Genomic DNA, 19393 nt, shown 5'->3' on the forward strand with positions numbered 1-19393 from the left:
AAAGAAAGAAAGAAAGAAAGAAAGAAAGAAAGAAAGAAAGAAAGAAAAAGGAGGGAAGGAAGGAGGGAGGGATGGGAAAGGAAAGGAAGGGAAGGGAAGGAAAAGGGAAGGGGAAAAAAAGGAGAGCAAGGAGTATGTGAAAAAAGCCCCCAAGGAAAAATTTCAAACCTTAAATTTTGCAGCATATACCACAGAGTAAGGAAGACATAAGACTTGAAACTGAGGATTTATGGACTCTAAAATGTTAGTTCTTCATTAAAAAATAAACTAAAATTGGGGTACCTGGGTGGTGCAGTTGGTTAAGCCTCTAACTCTTGGTTTCGACTTAGGTCATGATCTCTTGGGTGAGATTGAGCCCCACATGGGGCTCCACGCTCAATGTGGAGTCTGCTTAAGACTTTCTCTCCCTCTCCCTCTGCCCCTCCCCCTGCTCTCTCTCTCAAATAAATAAATAAATCTTAAAAAAATACACTAAAATTTAAAAATAAAAATGACCAGTTTCTCAAACCAAGTGAGTTAGAGAATTTCAGCCAGCTTCCCTTTAATACTTTAAAGAGTGCCTCTGATCTTCCTTAAAAGGAAAATCTCCCTTGAAAGAAATTTTCTTTCACCAGCATATTAACTTTGAAATCAGCCTTGTTTGTTGTTTGTACTTCCTTTTACTTTATATTTTTCAAATGAAAAATATAACACAAAGTATGATGTCGTGGCAATTAGATTGTTACAGAGAAATAAAGGCGGCTATGTGTTCAAAGAACCAGAAGATCACCATTTTACAAAATTGATGAAATAATTTATTTGGTCGGTGATGGGCAGTGTGACAAAGTACCACCCTCCAGGTTATCTGTTAATTTCCAAGAGAAAAGTGGACAACTAAGATGGAGAGATGTGGAGGCTTCTATCCTAACCGAGTTAAAACAGCACCACTGAGAGGGGCAGCTGGGTGGCTCAGTCGGTTAAGCGTCCGACTCTTGATTTTGGCTCAGGTCATGATCTCAGGGTCATGGGATCAGCCCCACAACCCCCTCATGGATACCAAGTTGTATCCACGCTCAGTTCCAAGTCTGTTTGTCCCTCTCCCTCTGCTCCTCCCCTGGCTCGCAGGCACTCTCTCTCTCTCTCAAATAAATAAATAAATAAATAAATAAATAGATAAATAGATAGATAGATAGATAAATAAAATCTTTAAAAAAAATAGCATCACTGAGAGTGTGGCAAGCTGGCATTTGTGCTTCCTGATGAGCTGTAATAGGAAGTAACGAGTAATTCTATAAAGTACTCCCACCACCATGTTCAAGTCGATCTAACTGAGCCTTTAGACTTAACTTCTGGTTTAAAGAAAAACCACGGGGAATGAATGAGTAAATTAAAATGTATCATAAAGAAATACTCAGAAAAATTCAGGAATCTGGGATAGTATACAAAAATAATTGGTCTGGTTTCTTAAAAACCTCAAGAAAAAAAAATTGGAAGATTGATCTAAATTAAAAGGGACTATTACATCTTAAAAACTAAAATGCCTATAAAATTTTGGGTAGAACAATTGAGGAAATTTGAATGTAAAAGGTAATCTGAGAGAATTACTGTTAATCTTAGTCATGATAATGTTATAGAATTAATACTACATAATTATTGTATGTAATATTTATATTTTATTTATATTATATACAAATATATATTACATTTATAACATAAGGAAAATCTCATTGGGTTATGGAGTTTAGTAGAGACAGTACTTACATTACAGAGCTAATCCACAGAGGAGTCAGATCAGAACCCAGGTAGCCTGTCTCTGGAGTCTGACTTCTTTCCTATAGGCTCATGTAGCTATACACAAGAAGCTTCTCTCTGGCTAAGAAAGCAACCCCCACCCCCAACTGCTATCAAAATGGTTTCTTTCATATCACCATTACATCTGCTTGCTGTAGCTAATGACATCCAAATTCTCACTCCACTCCAATGCTAAACTAGCACTATGAAGCAAGAAAGTGGCCAAATTTCTCTTGTTCCTTAGAGTACAGAGCATATGCTGTCATCCGATGTTCTTAGTCGGTCAGAACAATTTTGCAGTAGAATGTTTCTGTTCAAAGTCCTATTCTGATCCATCAGCTATTTATTGGTATATATAACAATCAATATACAACCTTTAGGACATTACCTTTGGTCTTGGGAGCATTGGGCTGAAATCTACAGAAATTAAGGGACTAATATTAGTTCATGTAATCATTTGACAAGGATTTATTAAGAGCCTACTGGGTACCAAGAGCTGTTTTAAATCCTAAGGATAGAGCAGTGAACAAGACAGACAAAATCCTTGCTCTCTTGAAGTTTGTATCCTAGTACAAGGGTTGGCCAGCTTTTTCTATAAAGGGCCAGATAGTAAATAGATTGGTGGGCCATATGGTTTCTGGTACAACTACTCAACTCTGCCTTTTTATTGGGAAAGCAGCCATACACAACATATAAATGAATGAGTTCAATAAAAACTTTATTTACAAAAAGAGATTGCCATTCAAATTTGACCTGTGGGTCATAGTTCACTGAGACCTCTCCGAATGGGTCATCAAACACTTTTTCCAGACCTTGTGAGAAAGTTAATTACCATGGTATTTTCTTTGGATGACCCATTAGCAAATTTATTTTACTGCCATTTTAACCAGGCCAAGGTTAAATATTTATTCAGCTCTTCTCTCTTCAAGTTAAAGAGATCCAATGGCTCAACTTTGAGAGCTGCCCTTTCAAATCTATTTCTGTCTAGAGATTGATGCTCATTGATTAAACTATTCCTGAACTGGCTTAAATTTGCAATTGTACGATTGAAGTCCAAACAACAGGTGTGATAGTTCGTGACCTCTGAGAGGCAGATGATAAAATGAGATTAGATATGCAAGACATTTATTAGGGGGAATGCCTGTAAGGGAAAATTGGGAAGAAGACAGAGTTGTCTAGGAGTACCTTTTGACTAGGATGCAGGTTTAATCACAGGGAAGGAAAGGAGATTGAGTGAAAGTCTTAGCCTCCATGGCAGTTGTGAGAAAGTTCAGTAAGGCTAAAGGAGAGCCCTTAGCCAAAGTCATGTGTCCGTGGAGTCCAACAGTTCCCAGGAGCAGATCTAAGTATCGCTACCACAATGTGTCACTGGCTTGAAGTGGCCACTGGGAATTGTGCCCTCTGCACCAACACAGTGATGGATTTCAGAGCACAGCAGCTGGGGCCGTTGCTCAATAAAACCCCCATGGTAGAAGACTGGAAAGATGCATTTTTATGGCTATATGAAAAGACTCCACAGCTAATTAATTTGATAGAAAGTTAGCAAAGAAATGGTTCGGGCAAATTTTACCTTATTAATTCAATTAAGCTCACTGAGGATAAGGATTGCTTTACTTATGGTCGTATTCTATACCGTACCTTTTAAAATCTCTTGCATCAAGGAGATACCCAAAATATACCTTTTAAAATTTAGTTAAATCCCATTCCTTACACAATGGTTCCTATATAATTGGAAATTAGAGGAAACTCAGCCTAAGTGTCTAAGGAACTGCCCCATAGCTACGCAGCCAGCAAGTGGCAAGGACAACCCCGGATTCCGGGATCGCGTGAGACGATGTGTAGGTACGTGGTAACAGCAACGGCAGCAGTGTCTTTATCATCTATAGAAAACATTCAGTTGTTACTATTAGGTTCACATTACTTTTGTTTTATCTGATTTCCATCTTACCCACTGCTTGGACCCATTTAGTGTCTAGAACCTTAAAGAGAGAAAGGAATCCTGAGAAAGGCAGAATACAGAGAGAGCCAGTACAGAAAGCATGTAGACGCTGATGCCAGACGTCCTGGAGTCAAATCTTTGCTCTAACATTTACTATTAGTTGTTTCACTCAGGGCAAGTTGCTTCTCCTCTCTAGCTTTCAGTTTTCACATCTTTAAATGAGGGATGGTGACAGTACCTACCCCCTAAGATTTTTATTAACTTATTAAATAGCTAATATTTGTAAAATTGCTTAGAACAGAGCTGCACACCAATTACTAGAGGTGAATTTTAATGTAGTTTGTCTATTAGTGCGCCTCTAATCAAAATTGGCCTGTGGTAGAAGCCAGAAACGGACTTACATGACAGGAAGGGACATGAAGAATGTCTGAAACTAACCCTTTCATAGTGCACACTCAGAAAGAGGAACTGAAAGTAAAGGAGATGTTGGCACAAACTGATAACAGAGTGAGAAAAACACTGCAAGTGAGACTAAGGAGGAAGGCATGGGCATGCGGCGCCATTCTCACCGCCCTGGCCGGCAGCGTTATTTAGATGTGCTCATTATCTGTTTCTTTTCTGATTATGATGCTTATTGAACACACAAGTATTTTTCAATGGCATTGCTGTAAAAATGTTTCTGCCACCTTTTGTTAAGTTCAAGTCTAGAAGGTCTAGAGAGAGGACCAAAAAGCAATAAACTGCTTATCTTTATAACATCATCATGTAAAAGTTAGAACATGAAAATATATTGCAAAACCACTGTTGTAAGTTCCTAAAATAACTGAGAACCTGAAGTCAGTTTAGGAAAAGCAACACATACCTATGTGAAACAAAGTAAGATTAATATGGGAGCAAAAACCTAGGAGGAGCAGGCTTGCATAGCACAAAAGGATCTACTGGTCCTTTTTTATAAAAATACTTAATATTTAAGAATAGAGTGCATTTAGGTTAAGGAATAATTTAGGATTCATTTTGTAACTTGTTCCTGCATCTGTACTTGAGTGCACTTGAGTGGTTATGTCTAAGTAGAACATGTTCTGTCACAAAGGTTCAACTAAACATCCCATATACACAAATGTATATACAGTTGCATGAAAATTTTTTGGAGCATCACAGCTTAACAGACAGCATAGACAGTTGGAAGACATTAAAATGAAGATGAAAAGAATACCCAGGATTTACTTAAGGTAGGACATAGCTGGTCTGAGCCATTGTCTTCCTTCTCTACCTCCCTCTCATTGCAAGTTCTGATAGATTCGTGATTTTTTAGATATGTTCTATGTTTTAGCTATCTTAAAATTCTTCTTGGTGCACCCAATAAACTTTCATTGGCCTTTAAGGGCTATTTAGTTTTAGCTGTTCCCATAGAGAGAAGGTTTTTTTTCTATGAATTTTCTCTACTATTTTCCATAAAGTACATATCTCTTAGCCTTAAGGATTCAGAACAAGTTATTACCTCTTAAAATCTTATATAGCATGCATCTTAATGGTTTGCAGAGAAGAGTACGCTAACAGTGGGGTCCCCCCTGCCGCCCCTCCCAACTCCAATTCCTAGGTGAAAAGAGAACAAAAACAACTCAAAAGGATTTGGGGGATAGAAAAAATAAAACCCTGCCGTGTAGATCATTAAAACTTATAACATAAATGCATAAAAATTTCAAATGTTCACTCAGGTGTGGTAGTATTAATTGTGTTGTTCCAGTTTTTGAATATATAGAATGCTATGTAGGAGATGGTGGGTACTCTGTTCTTATAAAAACAAGAGAAAATACACTCATATCATTCACACCACCAGAAGTCAATGTTTGCAGATCACCAAGCTTGCTTGGTATGATGATAAATGATTTAAATGAAGTCTCATACTTTTTAGTTATAATACATAGTCTTCCCTTCCCCATCACCTGTGGTTATCAATGATAGTGTGCAGCAAAAAATATCTTCCAAAGCCTATGTGATTTACTGCTCCAATGCAATCCACATTTAAGTTCTTATTTAGTTTAATTATTAGCATTACTAATCAAGAGGGATAGAAAAGGAAAGAAATGAGAATGCTTCCCTCGGAGTGCCAGATTCAACTCACCAGCTGTATCAATATGGGAAAACTGCTCAAACTTTTCTGATCTGTCTGTTTTAGATGGCTTTCATAAAAATCATTTGTACCTGGGAAAGTTGTCTGTGTAATATATGATTCTCTACCCATATAAATCGTCATTTTTCTTTATCTTTAAATATCATTATATGATCAATGATGCCATTAACAGAAATGAAATAAAATAGAAATAAGGTTCATCTTATTTTTGAATTTATATTGCTAAAATATTTAAACAAGTAGGCCACTAGACTGAGGCGGCTCTGATGCCTTGGGAAACTACGTAAGTAAATCAAAGCCTGAGCCAGAGTCAGTGCATTTAAATCCAAGAAAATGAAAGTTAGGAACAATCAATTACAGCCAAGGAGGCCCCCTCAAATAAGGCAACTGCTTAGGCTATAGTCCATCAAATAATTTCCTTGCTTTGCTTCTGCATCTTCTCTATTCAAACCTTCCCCTTAGCTCCTACAGTAGACTGTTCCTAACCACTTTCAGCTAAGCACTGCTCAACTTGAGTTGATGTATGCCCAAATAAATTCTTGAAAATTCTGATGAGCCTCAGTGTATCTTTTAAAATATATTTCAGCTTTGCTTCCAGAAATCAATTACAATGAGATAAGACTCATCCTCTGGGCTTCAGAATGGCAAATGGAGTAACCAAGAGATCATCTTCAAATCACCAAAAATATTGGCATTAAACTGTAATGGTAGGTTTGTGACCGATGATTAACAGGCATTTCACTGATTTGTACTGAAATAAGTATGACTGTACATAAAGAAGTATGTCATTGTCCAGGGTGGGATGACACAGATATTATGTGCAGAAAGAGTTTCAATGGACTTCTCGTTATAAAATCATGCTGAGTAAAAAAATCTACACATTGCTGATCAGTTCATTTGGGTTTTCCTGCCTGTCTACTGACTGTACCAAACCTCTGCAGGTGCCCTCGTGGCCAGTGTACTACCAGACACGAAGCAGGACAGGTCAAAAATGCACATCAAAGGCACCAATTTGACCCAAATGGCTATTTTGTTTGACACATATCATATCACAGTTGGTAGCTGCAGTGTTTATTTGAATTTCAATGCTGATTAAGCCCTTTGCCAGTCTTGTTTTTGCAAACACACGCAAAGCTAAATATACCAACCCTCGTTAAATCAAAAGAAACGTGAGAGCGTCAGGCAGTCATTGTTGTTATTACCAATAAACAAAAAATGTGTATGTTTCCCCAATCTCAGTGGTGAAATGTGCTCTGTGTTTACGGAGTAAGCTAAAGGGGGAAAAAATCTCCATTAAGAGTTTGTCGACTCTGGCTCAGGGCTGTACCTGGGTCTCAACATCTGTCAGCTTTCTGGTCTGCTCTGCAGTCTGAGAGAGCAGGCTGGTTCCTATCTCGAGCATGGTGGCCGTGTGGTTCTGAACTGCATTCTGCTGTATCTGGGCCATCTCCGACTTCATATTTTCCACAATGTAGTTCTCAATCTGGAGGAGATAAAGGACAAAACATACTACATTATAAGCAAAGTCTCTCAGAGCATGTGATATTTACAATGACAAAACAAGACACAGCTGGCAAATCAGCCATCTGGCAGGGATCCTCTGCATTTCTGGGAGCTGGGGAAATGGGAGCCGAGCACACAGGAACCCAGTTGCTAACAAACTCCTAACAGACTGATACATAATATATAATCATCACAACCATAACGAAAATTTGTACTTGGATAGTGCTCTTATTTTCTACAACTCCTTCAACCCTCACAGCAAAGATGTGAGTTAGGCACAGATGGCCTCATTGTTTTTTGTGGGGTTTTTGTTTGTTTGTTTGTTTTTATTTGTAGCTGAGGAAACAGAATCAAAGGTTAATGATGAGCCCACGGTCACCCAGCAAGAATGCAGCAGTGTTCACACGATAAGTTAAATCCAAATTTTGGTTCTCTGGTCTTTTCATTATAGCATATTGCCCACTAATCTCTGAGAAAAATTCAGCCTCCCGCTTTCATTGCTGTAATGAAAAGTAAAAGACCATGCTGGGTTAGGGGAATTACACAAGGAGTGGGAGGGGGGCAGATGCCCAAAACACAAGCTTTTAAGGGAATAGTAAAGTACAGGCAACAGTATACGAAACAAGCTGCAGAGCCACAGAGCCAGCTAAAACCACTCTCAGTGCTCCTTTGAAAGCTCAAAAATAAATAAATAAATAAATAAATAAATAAATAAATAAATAAATAAATAAATAAAAAGGCACTGAAAGTATAACCCATAAAGCAGCATTTGCCCTCCTCGCCTTGGGTAACATTTGGTCCTCTATGGTGCCATCTTAGAGAATACTATGGTTGTAAAATAAATTGTACCATGGGGGCCAGGAAGAATTATTAAGTGACTCACTAGGAGGGAGGCTGCTAGGCACTGGAGAGAATAAAGCCAAGCATAAGCACTGCTTGAATAATACAGAAGAAGCCTACACCTCCCCGTCGGTGCACTTAATTCTCCCCCACCACCGTGTGGTGACTACATTTTATTACCCAATTACACATATGGGGAAATTGCATCCCAGAGAAGTCAGGTCCAAGGCCACACACCACAAAAACAGCCAGACTTGAATTTGAGTACTAAAGTCCTTAACTTTCATACCAACACTCTTAACCACTTGATAACTCTGCCAAGTTGTGCTTCACAAACCAGGTTCCAAATCATTAACAGCTACGTGATTTTTCCTGATTTAGTGGGCCATAATACATCCACTATTTTATAATCCATAGTAACATTATTGTCATGTAATAAATATAGTCTAAAGCTAAATTCCCCTTTGTGAAACTTTGGCAGCTCACTTCCTAACACCATCTCTTGCTTATTTCTATTTATCATAAATCTGCCCCAAGTGAAAGAAAATGAAAGGTTAGAATCAAACTCATATTGTCATTTTATTTGTTTTTTTTAAGAATTGATTTATTTATTTGACAGAGAGAGAGACACAGCGAGAGAGGGAACACAAGCAGGGGGAGTGGGAGAGGGAGAAACAGGCTTCCCGCAGAGCAAGGAGCCCGATGCAGGGCTCGATCCCAGGACCCTGGGATCATGACCTGAGCCGAAGGCAGACGCTTAATGACTGAGCCACCCAGGCGCCCCTCAAACTCATATTGTTATTAATAAATTCTGACTATGTCCTTGGTCAATATAAAGTAACTCCCCTTCATTCTTTATTCCAAAATTAGAAGTAGAGGGGGAAAAGATCAACCTACAAACATTTGTTATAAAACAAATACAACATAGGTTAGAATAAATATCTAGAAATTATCTTGACAAAACACAAGGTCTCTAACTTGGCTTTATGCCAATTGCACGAACATATTTAAACAGCGATAGAAAGGTAATGGAAAGGAGGATAGGTCAGAGCAGCAGACAGCTTTGTTTTGGATTCTGCATCATGTTTCCCCTTTCCTCATAACATCTTTTAACTTTCTTTTGGGAAGTTATGAATGGGTGTATTTTAAAAAATGGCAGGTGAATCTCCATCATGGAGGTCATACTCACCATAGACAGCTGACATTTCTCAATTGTCTATGTGGTAGGCATTGAACTAAAAGTGCTTTCTTTTTATAACAGTACTTAAACCTTGCAATAATTTTATGTGGTAGGTATTGTTAGAGCTGCTTTACAAGTAAGACTATTGAGGCCTAGAAATTCCACAGCAATTTGCCCAAGAGAAACAATAAGAACCCCAATGCCAAACTCCACATTCTCAATCTCTAATCTATTCAACTTAGCACTATTTAATTACTCTGTGCATTTTATTGTGTAGCTCCTCAACCTTGCGTATCTATCAAAACTATACGAGAAGCATTTTAAAAAGGTACGGCACACCAGAACTCTGAATCAGAATTTTCAAGGTTATATACTAGACAACAATATATTTTAAAAGCTTCCCAATGTAATTCTGATTTAGGCAAAGACCAGTGTTTCTCAAAGTGTGGTCCACAGAATAACTGCCTATATGAGTACTGTTTGTGAACAGTCTGTCATGAAATGAAGAAACTGTGCCAGAATGCAAATTATCTACGTCACTAAGCGCACTGGTACTACAAATGTAGTGTGTGTGTAGGAGCAAGACTCTCTCAATGAAGAAAGTGATGCTCTAATGCTTTAATTTATGTTCTGGAGCAAGCTTCTTACCTTGTTCGCAAAATGACAACAATTTCCTTGAGTAGCAGTGATTTAGACCACCAAATTTATTCAATGTCATATTCCCTGCTTACCAAGAAAGTTCAAATAACAACTTGGTTTCCCATGTAGATTTGTCTAGTGAGAGAGAATTCAGTGAGCTCCAATACAGAGCTGCTTGATAATTATACATCACTTTTTTAAAGTAGGTTCTATGCCCAATGTGGGGCTTGAACTCACAACCCAAAATTCAAGAGATGCATGCTCTACCAAATGAGCCAGCTAGACACCCCTATACATCAACTTCTTCTGCAGTTGGTTACTGGGAGTTATTTCCCAGAGCTTAATTGGCTCTGGGTGTAATATAATCATATGTTTCAGTCTCCATAAAGGAGGACACCCTCTGGCATAGAGTTACTACATCAAGGTTCAGCTGCTTTGTGATTCTATCTTTGTTAGCTCCTATGTATTCTGTATTATTATGGTTTTTTCTTAACTGTAAAAGTTAACACCAGCAAAGCAATGTAACTGCTTTATGTAGGCATTCATCACTAAGAGCCTCCCAATTCTGCTGACCCTGTTGCAGCAGTAGGTCTCCAACCTATACTAAAATTCTTATTTGGGCTGCCATGATTAGTAACATATATATAACTCAAGTTAATTATTTTTTAATCAAGTGGGCCTGCTCTCTCTAGGAGTAACTGCCTTTTAATGCAAAAGACAATGGCACATTTAAGAAGCAAAAACCAGATGTAGTTGATTTAAAGGCTGAGGAGGGAGGCAGAAGTCAATATACAATGTGAGATTAATAAGGAGGGCTACTTTCATTTTATCTCTAAACATTCCTATGTAGATGTAGAACTGTGAAATACATCTTGATGTGTCATGTCAGCCAGGTTCAGGAAAAATTTGTAACAAATTCAATTGTCCTCATATATTCCCTACCCTTTTTAAAAATATGTTTGCAGAATATGATGGCTACTTCAGGTTTTAATATTTTAGAAACATCTAAGATGTCAATTTTAATCTTAGAAGTTGCTGACCACAGATCTGAGAAATTATAAAGCAGGAGACTCCCAACTGGAAGTATCAAATTTGACTGTACTGCCACTCTCAGTGTCTGACTCCAGATAAAGTGCTGTCCAAAAGACCAGCAAGAGAAGGTAGGATGGCATTTGAAATGAGATAATGAACAATGAATGATGTTTAAAGCAAAGAAATAATTTTAAATTTGTGAAGTGATATAGTGTTTACAAAAAGCTTTCATATACATTGACTGGATTATTACACCTTAACCCTACATGGGGAATATTCACTCTATTTTATGGTTTAAGAGATGGAGCGGAGCCTTAGGTGATGATAGAGATGAAAGAAAGGACTCAACTCTACCTTCTGATGTTCCACCAGCTTCTGATTTGGGGGAACTGCTCTATTATTGGACTGGTTGGCTGGTTGATTGATTGATTAATGAATGATTGGTTTCCTTTTTGGCTAGTTCACTGAGAATTAATTTATGCATTCCTTTGAGAAAAACATACATCATTAGAGGGTGATTACTTTATTCTGCTTCACCATATTGGAGGCCAAGTTAATTTGAAGGGAGGTGAGAGGCTCTAGAGCCAGTTATATGGAAAGTTCACTTTGCTAGCACTTTTAATGCAATGGATCATTAAAAATCCTTTCATCAATTCCTACCTTTTTTGCTTAGTATGCAATTTATAACATATTTGTTTTCTTCTACCCATTCTATTTCTTGCAAGCTATTCTAAAATATAACAAAGAGAATAACAACAGCACGCTAAGCCTCTACTAAGGTTAGGTAAGTACCTGACTGATTTCCTTGTAACAGTCTAGGCACTGCATTGTTTCCTCATTTCACTGATAAGGAAACAGGCTCAGGGAAGTTAATGTAAACTGTCTATGATCACACAATGAATGGGTGAAAGAGCTGGTATGTTGCTTTGAAAGAAGCTAGATGGCCCTGCAGGTTATGCTCCATTCTAAAGGATAGTCACTCATCAAGCACAAGCACACTACCACTAACGTCATAGACAAATTCCGGTAACACATAATATTCATGCAGGAAATACATAAAATGAAGGCTACAGAACAGATGAGGAGAAACTTGTTTAAAGATAGATAATTTTTCATTTTTTATTTTAATCATTTTCATACAGATTGATGACGATAACATCCTGGGAAATGCTATAGGTAGTAAGAAAGCAAATATACAGTCAACTATGTGACAAGTTGCATTATTAAGTAGAGAAAAAATATTTTTAAGAAGTCAAGATTATCAGTCATTTTGCAGTTCACTCATAAATCACTTGTCCATGTCTTTTGCCAATGACTAGTATCATTTTCCATGATGAGACAGAGTTTTGAGAGAGTTTTCTTACTGGGCCTTCAAAATTCTTGCTGCTTCGTGTTCATGAGAACCAAAATCTGTGTGATATTATGACATGTCTTGCATATGAAATGCATTCTCTATCATTTCACTTCAAGGGCTCTCTTAAACAATAGCATATCTTAAAGCACAAAAAATAGAATTTCTCCATGTAATTCTTAAGAAAAAAAAACATTTTAAGCCCTATAAAAATTGACAAAGGCATTGTTCACTTAAAATATGTTGTAGATTAAGTGGACTCTCATTGAATGTTAGTGCATATGGTATTACTCAGTTATGGCAAAACAACCGTGAAATAAAGTAAAAGGGTAAATATGGAAAAGCAATAAAAAGGTAAAATAATGCAAAAAATGCCTTAAATGTTGATAGTTTTATCTAATATCATTGTTCCATAAATCAGTGGCAATACTTAAAATGCAACTACATTTAGGTTTATGGTTTTATAAAAAAAGATGGCTTAGGCCAAATATACTATTTGCAAGAATTTCTATTATTAGATCTCCCAATATACTGCTTCTTTTACCAAATAGCAAAGTAAAATTGTCTTTTTAGACAACAGACCTATTTAGCTGACATTTGAAATAGTTTCTGTACTGATATGCATGACATGAATCCCATTTCTCATTTTAGTATCTGAAGGAGTACTTACTATTTATGGAAGAAATAAAACCATTAGAATAAGCAAGCTGGAAGAGACATTAAATATTATGACCTCCCAAAATCTCATTTTATAGATGTGGTGACTGAGGTTCAGGGAGGTTATAGAAAGCAAGGTGAAACAACTAATTAATGTCAGACGTCAGGCTGTGTTCACTCAGTGTGTGGGAAACTCAGACTTACATCATCAAGCTGAGCCAACAACAATGGCTGCCAGTATTGGGGGCCCACCCTGCATTTCCCTATTCCTTGCTTCCTGCTACTTGCTTCACTTCTACAGGCTCCTGGTTTGAGGCCCCCCTTTTATAATACCAATTCATGCTCCATCAGTTTTTGGGGTGTTGACTTTGCTTTCTGGACTCTATACTTACATCCCAGCATTGATGTCCACCAGCTAGCAGCTCCTCAGTCACTGAGCCTCAGCATCCCCCTGATTTTATTCTTTCTATGCATCGCCTCACAAGTGGCAAAAACCAGAGCCAGACTCTAAAATTAGTTCAGGCTTATTAACCCTGCATCATATCAATTTAGTCCTGGCAAATATATGGTAAATGCATCCTGTGTACTAAGCCTTGTACCAGCTATTATGTGTACAAAGAGTTGAGTATTGCAGGAAATAGATATGTATAGGTGAATCATTTCAATAGAGTTGGTAAATACTCTGATAGCATTTACCTCTGACTACATTTCTTCCTGTAAATATTATTTCTGTTTGATAGGGAGAAGCTCTTAGCTATTGACAATAATGTGAGGGGATGTTTGTTATATCACCTCCAACAGAATTATAGCAATACCCCCACTGAGGCACAGAGAGAAGCTAAGCTATCAATGGCATGACAGAATATCCCATATGAACAAATTCTGCAATAATTTTTCTTGGTTACGATTCTTTTAAGACCACATTTTTGTGGCTACTGAAAGTGGTCAGTCAATGTACAACCCAGAGTTGGGTAAAGACCCAGGAAAATCATTCTCTCTTCACATAAATGAATGAGATGTTTCCTATGCCAAAATATACTTTACTAGCCTGGCACCTCTCTTTTATACTCACCTTCACTTATACTCACCTGACACCCAAAAAAATTCAGAGTCATGAAATTTTAAAACATTAAGTGTCTGCTTAATTCTTCCTTTTACATGTTTTTCCCTCCTTTACATGTTTTTAAAGGCAGATGGTATATAAAAAGCACACTCAGGCAGGAGTCAGGTTATCCGGATTTTAATCCAGGTACTATTGTTGATTTACTCCATGAACTTGGGCAAGTTACTTAAACAATTTGGGTTTCAGATCTTCATCTATGAAATGAAGATCTGGATTAGATTATTTCTAATGCTTGAAGCTCTCAAATTACTTGATTTAAAATTTCCCTTTTAAAGTATTATGGTATGAAAGATTTTAATTTATTATAGAAAATTGAAATATGGATGTAAATATCTATGTCTATAACATATATAATACATAATCTTTAATGGCAATTAGGAAAAAATGGTACAGGAACACTATATAAAAGCCTTGGATCAAGTTTCCATAGCAAGCACATCTGTTTTAAGATAAAAGGCTAGAATTTCTGGTTTCTTTAATTCCTAGGCACCATTCTGTCCAAAATATACTCTTTGTTTTTCACCAACACATCCTGGCTTTCTTCCTATGTTTCTTATATTAATGAATGGCACCACTATCACCTACCCATTCATCCAGGCCACAGGGAGTCATCTTTTCTATTCCTTGCCTTCATTTTCAACATTCAATCCGCACCAGACTGTGTTGCTTCTGTCTCCTGAAGAGTATGTAGGTCCATCCCTCTCCCTGCTTCCCTTTCCCCACATCTCTATTCTCAGGGGCACTGACTTAGCTCAGATTCTTGTCATTTTTCTTCTGGATTTGCTTTGGTCCTATAACTGCTCTCCTGACTCCAGACATCCTCCAGTCCATCATCCATGGCATAACCAGAGGGATCTATCTAAAACATAAATTTGTCCTCATCACGCCACTGCCTTAAACTTGACTTTCAGTGTCTTCCACTACCTGCAGATAAAGTCACAACGCCTTAATCAGCATAGAAGAATCTTTATGATCTGGATTTGGCCTCCCTCTCCCTACTTGTACTCTATGCTCCAGTCACACCAAATTATTTTTCCAAACACACCTTATTTTCTTTTGCTTCCATGCCTTTGCACAAGGTTTTGCTCTGATTGGAATGTTCCTTTTCTGCCCCATCTTCCCTTTTCATGGGATAGGTCTTGTTTTTCAAAACTAAGTTCAAGTGTTTCCTCCTCAAGGAAACTTTTCATGACTCTCCTCTTTGTAATATCCTTCCTTTCTACTTCTTTTTTAAAAAATATTCATTTATTTATTTTAGAGAGAGAAAGAGAGAGAGCGCACAGTGCAGAGGAACAGAAGGAGAGGGAGGAAGAGAATCCCAAGCAGACTCCCCACTGAGCATGCAGCCCATTGTGGGGCTCAATCTCACAACCCCAAGATCACGACCTGAGCCGAAATCAAGAGTTAGATGCTTAGCCAACTGAGCAATCCAGATGCCCCCTTCCTTTGTACTTCTAGAGCATCCTGTGCCTCTTTTTTTTCATAACAGCATTGTCTTCAGTACACCACAAGCTCCTTGAGGGCAAACAACTGTTCATCTTGGTATCACTTAATGCCTGGCACTAAGTAAATAAGTTAGAGTAAAAATTTTTTTTTAAAGATTTTATTTATTTTTTAGAGAGCGAGCGAGTGAGAAACAGCATGAGAGGGGCGAGGGTCAGAGGGAGAAGCAGGCTCCCCGCTGAGCCGGGAGCCCGATGTGGGACTCGATCCCAGGACCCTGGGATCATGACCTGAGCCGAAGGCAGACGCTTAACCATCTGAGCTACCCAGGCGCCCAAGTTAGAGTAAAATTTAAAAAAAAAATTTTTTAGGTAAGTTCTATACCCAACATGGGGCTTGAACTCACCGCCCTGAGATCAAGAGTCACATACTCTACTGACTGAGCCAGCCAGGTGCCCCTCGTAAATTTATTTTATTTTTTAAAGATTTTGTTTGAGATAGAGTGAGAGAGTGAGAGTTCACAGAGGGAGAGAGAGAAGCAGACTCCCTGCTGAGCAGAGAACCTGATGTGGGCTGGATCTCAGGACCCTGAGATCATGACCTAAGCCGAAGGCAGATGCGTTATTAACAGACTGAGCCACTCAGGTACCCCGCTCTTCATAAATTTAAATAAATTAAAATAATGCATGAATCAATGAACTGGTATATGAAAATACTAAGAGTCTCTAACTGTGAGCTTAGCCTAGTTACATTTGTTTCTGAAAGTACAAAATATCACATAACCAATTATTGATGATGCCTTTCTGAATGTTAACGGGATCAATGCGAAGATGCAAAAGTAGATAGGTCTGTAGACATATATCCTCACTTATTGGACCACATAACCCCATCTTGTCTTAACTGTACCTTTCTACTTTTTTCAATCATCTTGTTTTCAATCATTTAATAATTTAAATTAAATAAAATCCAGCAAAAACACAATGAAAACTAACCATGTTTTAATCACTGAGCTATACAATGAAAGCAAAAGAATAAATAAAACTTGATTCTGATAATTAAGACTATCTATAATACAAGTATGTTACAAGTGCTAGAATGAAGGTACAAATGTCTGCCCACCTGCCTGTCTGATGGGGTAGAATGAAGGAATAAATGAATCCTCTAAATGAGGGAATCAAGGAAGTCTTCCCAGAGTCAATCCTAAATGAATATGGCAGAGAGGGCATACATTTCTTATGTCTGCCTTAACACACAAAAATGTGGCCTGAAAAACCTGGAGGATGGAGGATAAAGAGGGAGCCAGAAGGACTATGACAGCATACAAGGAGCTATGTTTGGTTAGGCATGAGGACATTCCTGACCACCTCCTGGAATGTGCTGCTCAGGAAATCAAGAGATAAATCGGTCAGAAGCAAATGCATGCCTTTGAGGCCATCAGATTTTAATATGAGATTCATTTAGTAGGCTCAGGAAGATAATTTCTTTGTACTTTACCATATTTTCAAATACACTAAGCATAAAGTTCACCCCCTTAATAACACATATAAGTGTATATGTATGTATATGTGTGTATATTTTACTTGTCCACATATGCTTTCACACACATACATTCCCCTACTCCCAACCTATGTGTGTCAGATTCTCCATTCATATCTTGAGGTTCTGCTCATTTCACAGTAGTTTATTTCATTAAAGGTCCATTTAAAATCACCAATGCGTTACTTTCCTTTGGATGAGTTATATTTTATGTCAAATTTAATCACTATAGTTAATACCTGTTTAACAGTCATGGACAGCTCCAGTGTACTGCCTAACAACCGGGAAACTCTTTTCCCAAATTCTGAATTTACACTTAGGTGATAGAGAAAATGGATGAACCACAAAGCAACTTTGTACACATTGTTTTTATATCAATTAAAAGTAAAGAAGATACTGTTTGAAACAGAAAACTGCAAACATATCCCCTTTAATTGAATGGGATTTTTGTTGTTGTTTTCCCCTTGCATGCTACATAAAATACATTCTGATTCACTTAAAAAAGAAAGCTTTGACATTTGAACTAGTGAGCACCCAGCAGACAGTAAGCTGTGGGGGATTGATGGGGTAGAAGAGACTCTACAGGATAATTCTAAGACACATCTTCTGCACACTCTATTTTTCTCCTATGACAAATGACAGTGATGCAAACAAGTAGCTTACGATATTCATCTTTAAGGAAAAACTCCTGCATTAAACACTGTAGGCCAGCTCATGTAATTTAAATACTTAGCAGATGATATAATAAACACAGTAACAGAAGTTTAAAAACCTTAATAATTAAGAGATTTATAGATTTTTCAGGAATACCACCAGTAGGTAGAAAACTGCTGTCATTTTACTCTGGTATTTCATATGAAATTGCAAGGTATTAGCACTTAAAATCTAACCTGTTCAACATTCTGACTTTTTAGGCTATTATCTTTCCATATATACTCCTTCTTTCCTTGAAATAAGTTTGATCTATTCATCTTCTCTTCCATCGTATCTCTTAAGTTTAGGTTTGCTTTTTTTTTTTTTTAAAGATTTTATTTATTTATTTGAGAGAGAGAGAATGAGAGAGAGCACATGAGAGGGGGGAGGGTCAGAGGGAGAAGCAGACTCCCCGCCGAGCAGGGAGCCCGATGCGGGACTCGATCCAGGGACTCCAGGATCATGACCTGAGCCGAAGGCAGTTGCTTAACCAACTGAGCCACCCAGGCGCCCTAGGTTTGCTTTTTAAGAATTATCTGTCTTTCATCTGCTAAAACACAGCAAAACTAATGGCAAAATTATATATGTATGCATGTGCATGTGTGTGTGTGTGTGTGTGGGTGGGTGGGTGGGTGTGCATGTGTGTTTTCTCCTACAATGTGGGATTACTCAATGGAACATACAATAAGTTTGTACAAGCATAAAACTGTCAATGTCATTGTATAATAAACATTCCAAAGTATTATGTGTGAGGTCTAACTTTTCCTGAATAATATTTGTTGAGTAGTTCTTATTTAAATTACCCTTGGTTCAAGAACTAGTAAGATTATTAGGATGGAAACAGTTATTCAAAGCCTAAGAAAGGGACAGTGATTGCTAACATTTTATAAGTGATATGAAATCCCTGTTTTTCCTCATTTTCATCAAAGGACTACAGACGCTGGGCATTGTTTCTTCTTTCACAAAGACCACTTTACTTGTTATGTCTCAAGTGCTATTGGAAGGGAGCCCAAATTACCATTACAGTGAATTAGTCCGTCTTAGAATCAACCACACACCATGAGAGAGAATGAAACTAAGTGTAGTAACTGGTAAAATGCCTGCTCTCATTACCACATGTATTGCCAGAGGAATTTTGTAAAAAGCCCTTTTAAAGATTCACTAATCTAGTTTTGGGAGCTTAGATCACCTCACTGTTTTCTTCCTGATTTCATCCCCATCCCCCACAAGCAATGACTACTCAAAACTTTCTATTTTTCACTAACTGAAAAAAGGCTGGTCTGATTTATGATAAAGTCTAAAATCTTGGAATCTTAGAAATATTAGACATCATGAAGCTCCCGTTAAGATTTAGCAGCTGTCACATGTTGACCTTCACTTTGAATTCCTTTTTTATTATGAAATAAAATGTTGCATAGATGACCTAAGCACCCCCTCTACATACACACCAGAATTAACCATTATCCTGAAATTGATATGGACTTATACTACATAGGTATACACACAAAATAATAAACCATAGCATCTAGTATATTTTCAAGATTTACAATAATGTT

The 19393-nt window shown here is 37.6% G+C and overlaps 1 protein-coding gene across 3 annotated transcripts in view; it reads right to left on the reverse strand.

Annotated features, from left to right (window-relative positions):
• ANGPT1 (angiopoietin 1) overlaps positions 1-19393 on the reverse strand; it is a 242046-nt gene that overhangs the window by 87216 nt on the left and 135437 nt on the right. For all 3 annotated transcript variants that reach the window (XM_021688349.1, XM_021688347.1, XM_021688348.1), the window contains one exon: positions 7168-7323. In XM_021688349.1, the coding sequence (XP_021544024.1) occupies positions 7168-7323 (156 nt within the window). The remainder of the gene's footprint in view (positions 1-7167; positions 7324-19393) is intronic.

Source organism: Neomonachus schauinslandi, chromosome 4 (assembly GCF_002201575.2).
Source record: "Neomonachus schauinslandi chromosome 4, ASM220157v2, whole genome shotgun sequence".
Lineage (NCBI taxonomy): Eukaryota > Metazoa > Chordata > Mammalia > Carnivora > Phocidae > Neomonachus > Neomonachus schauinslandi.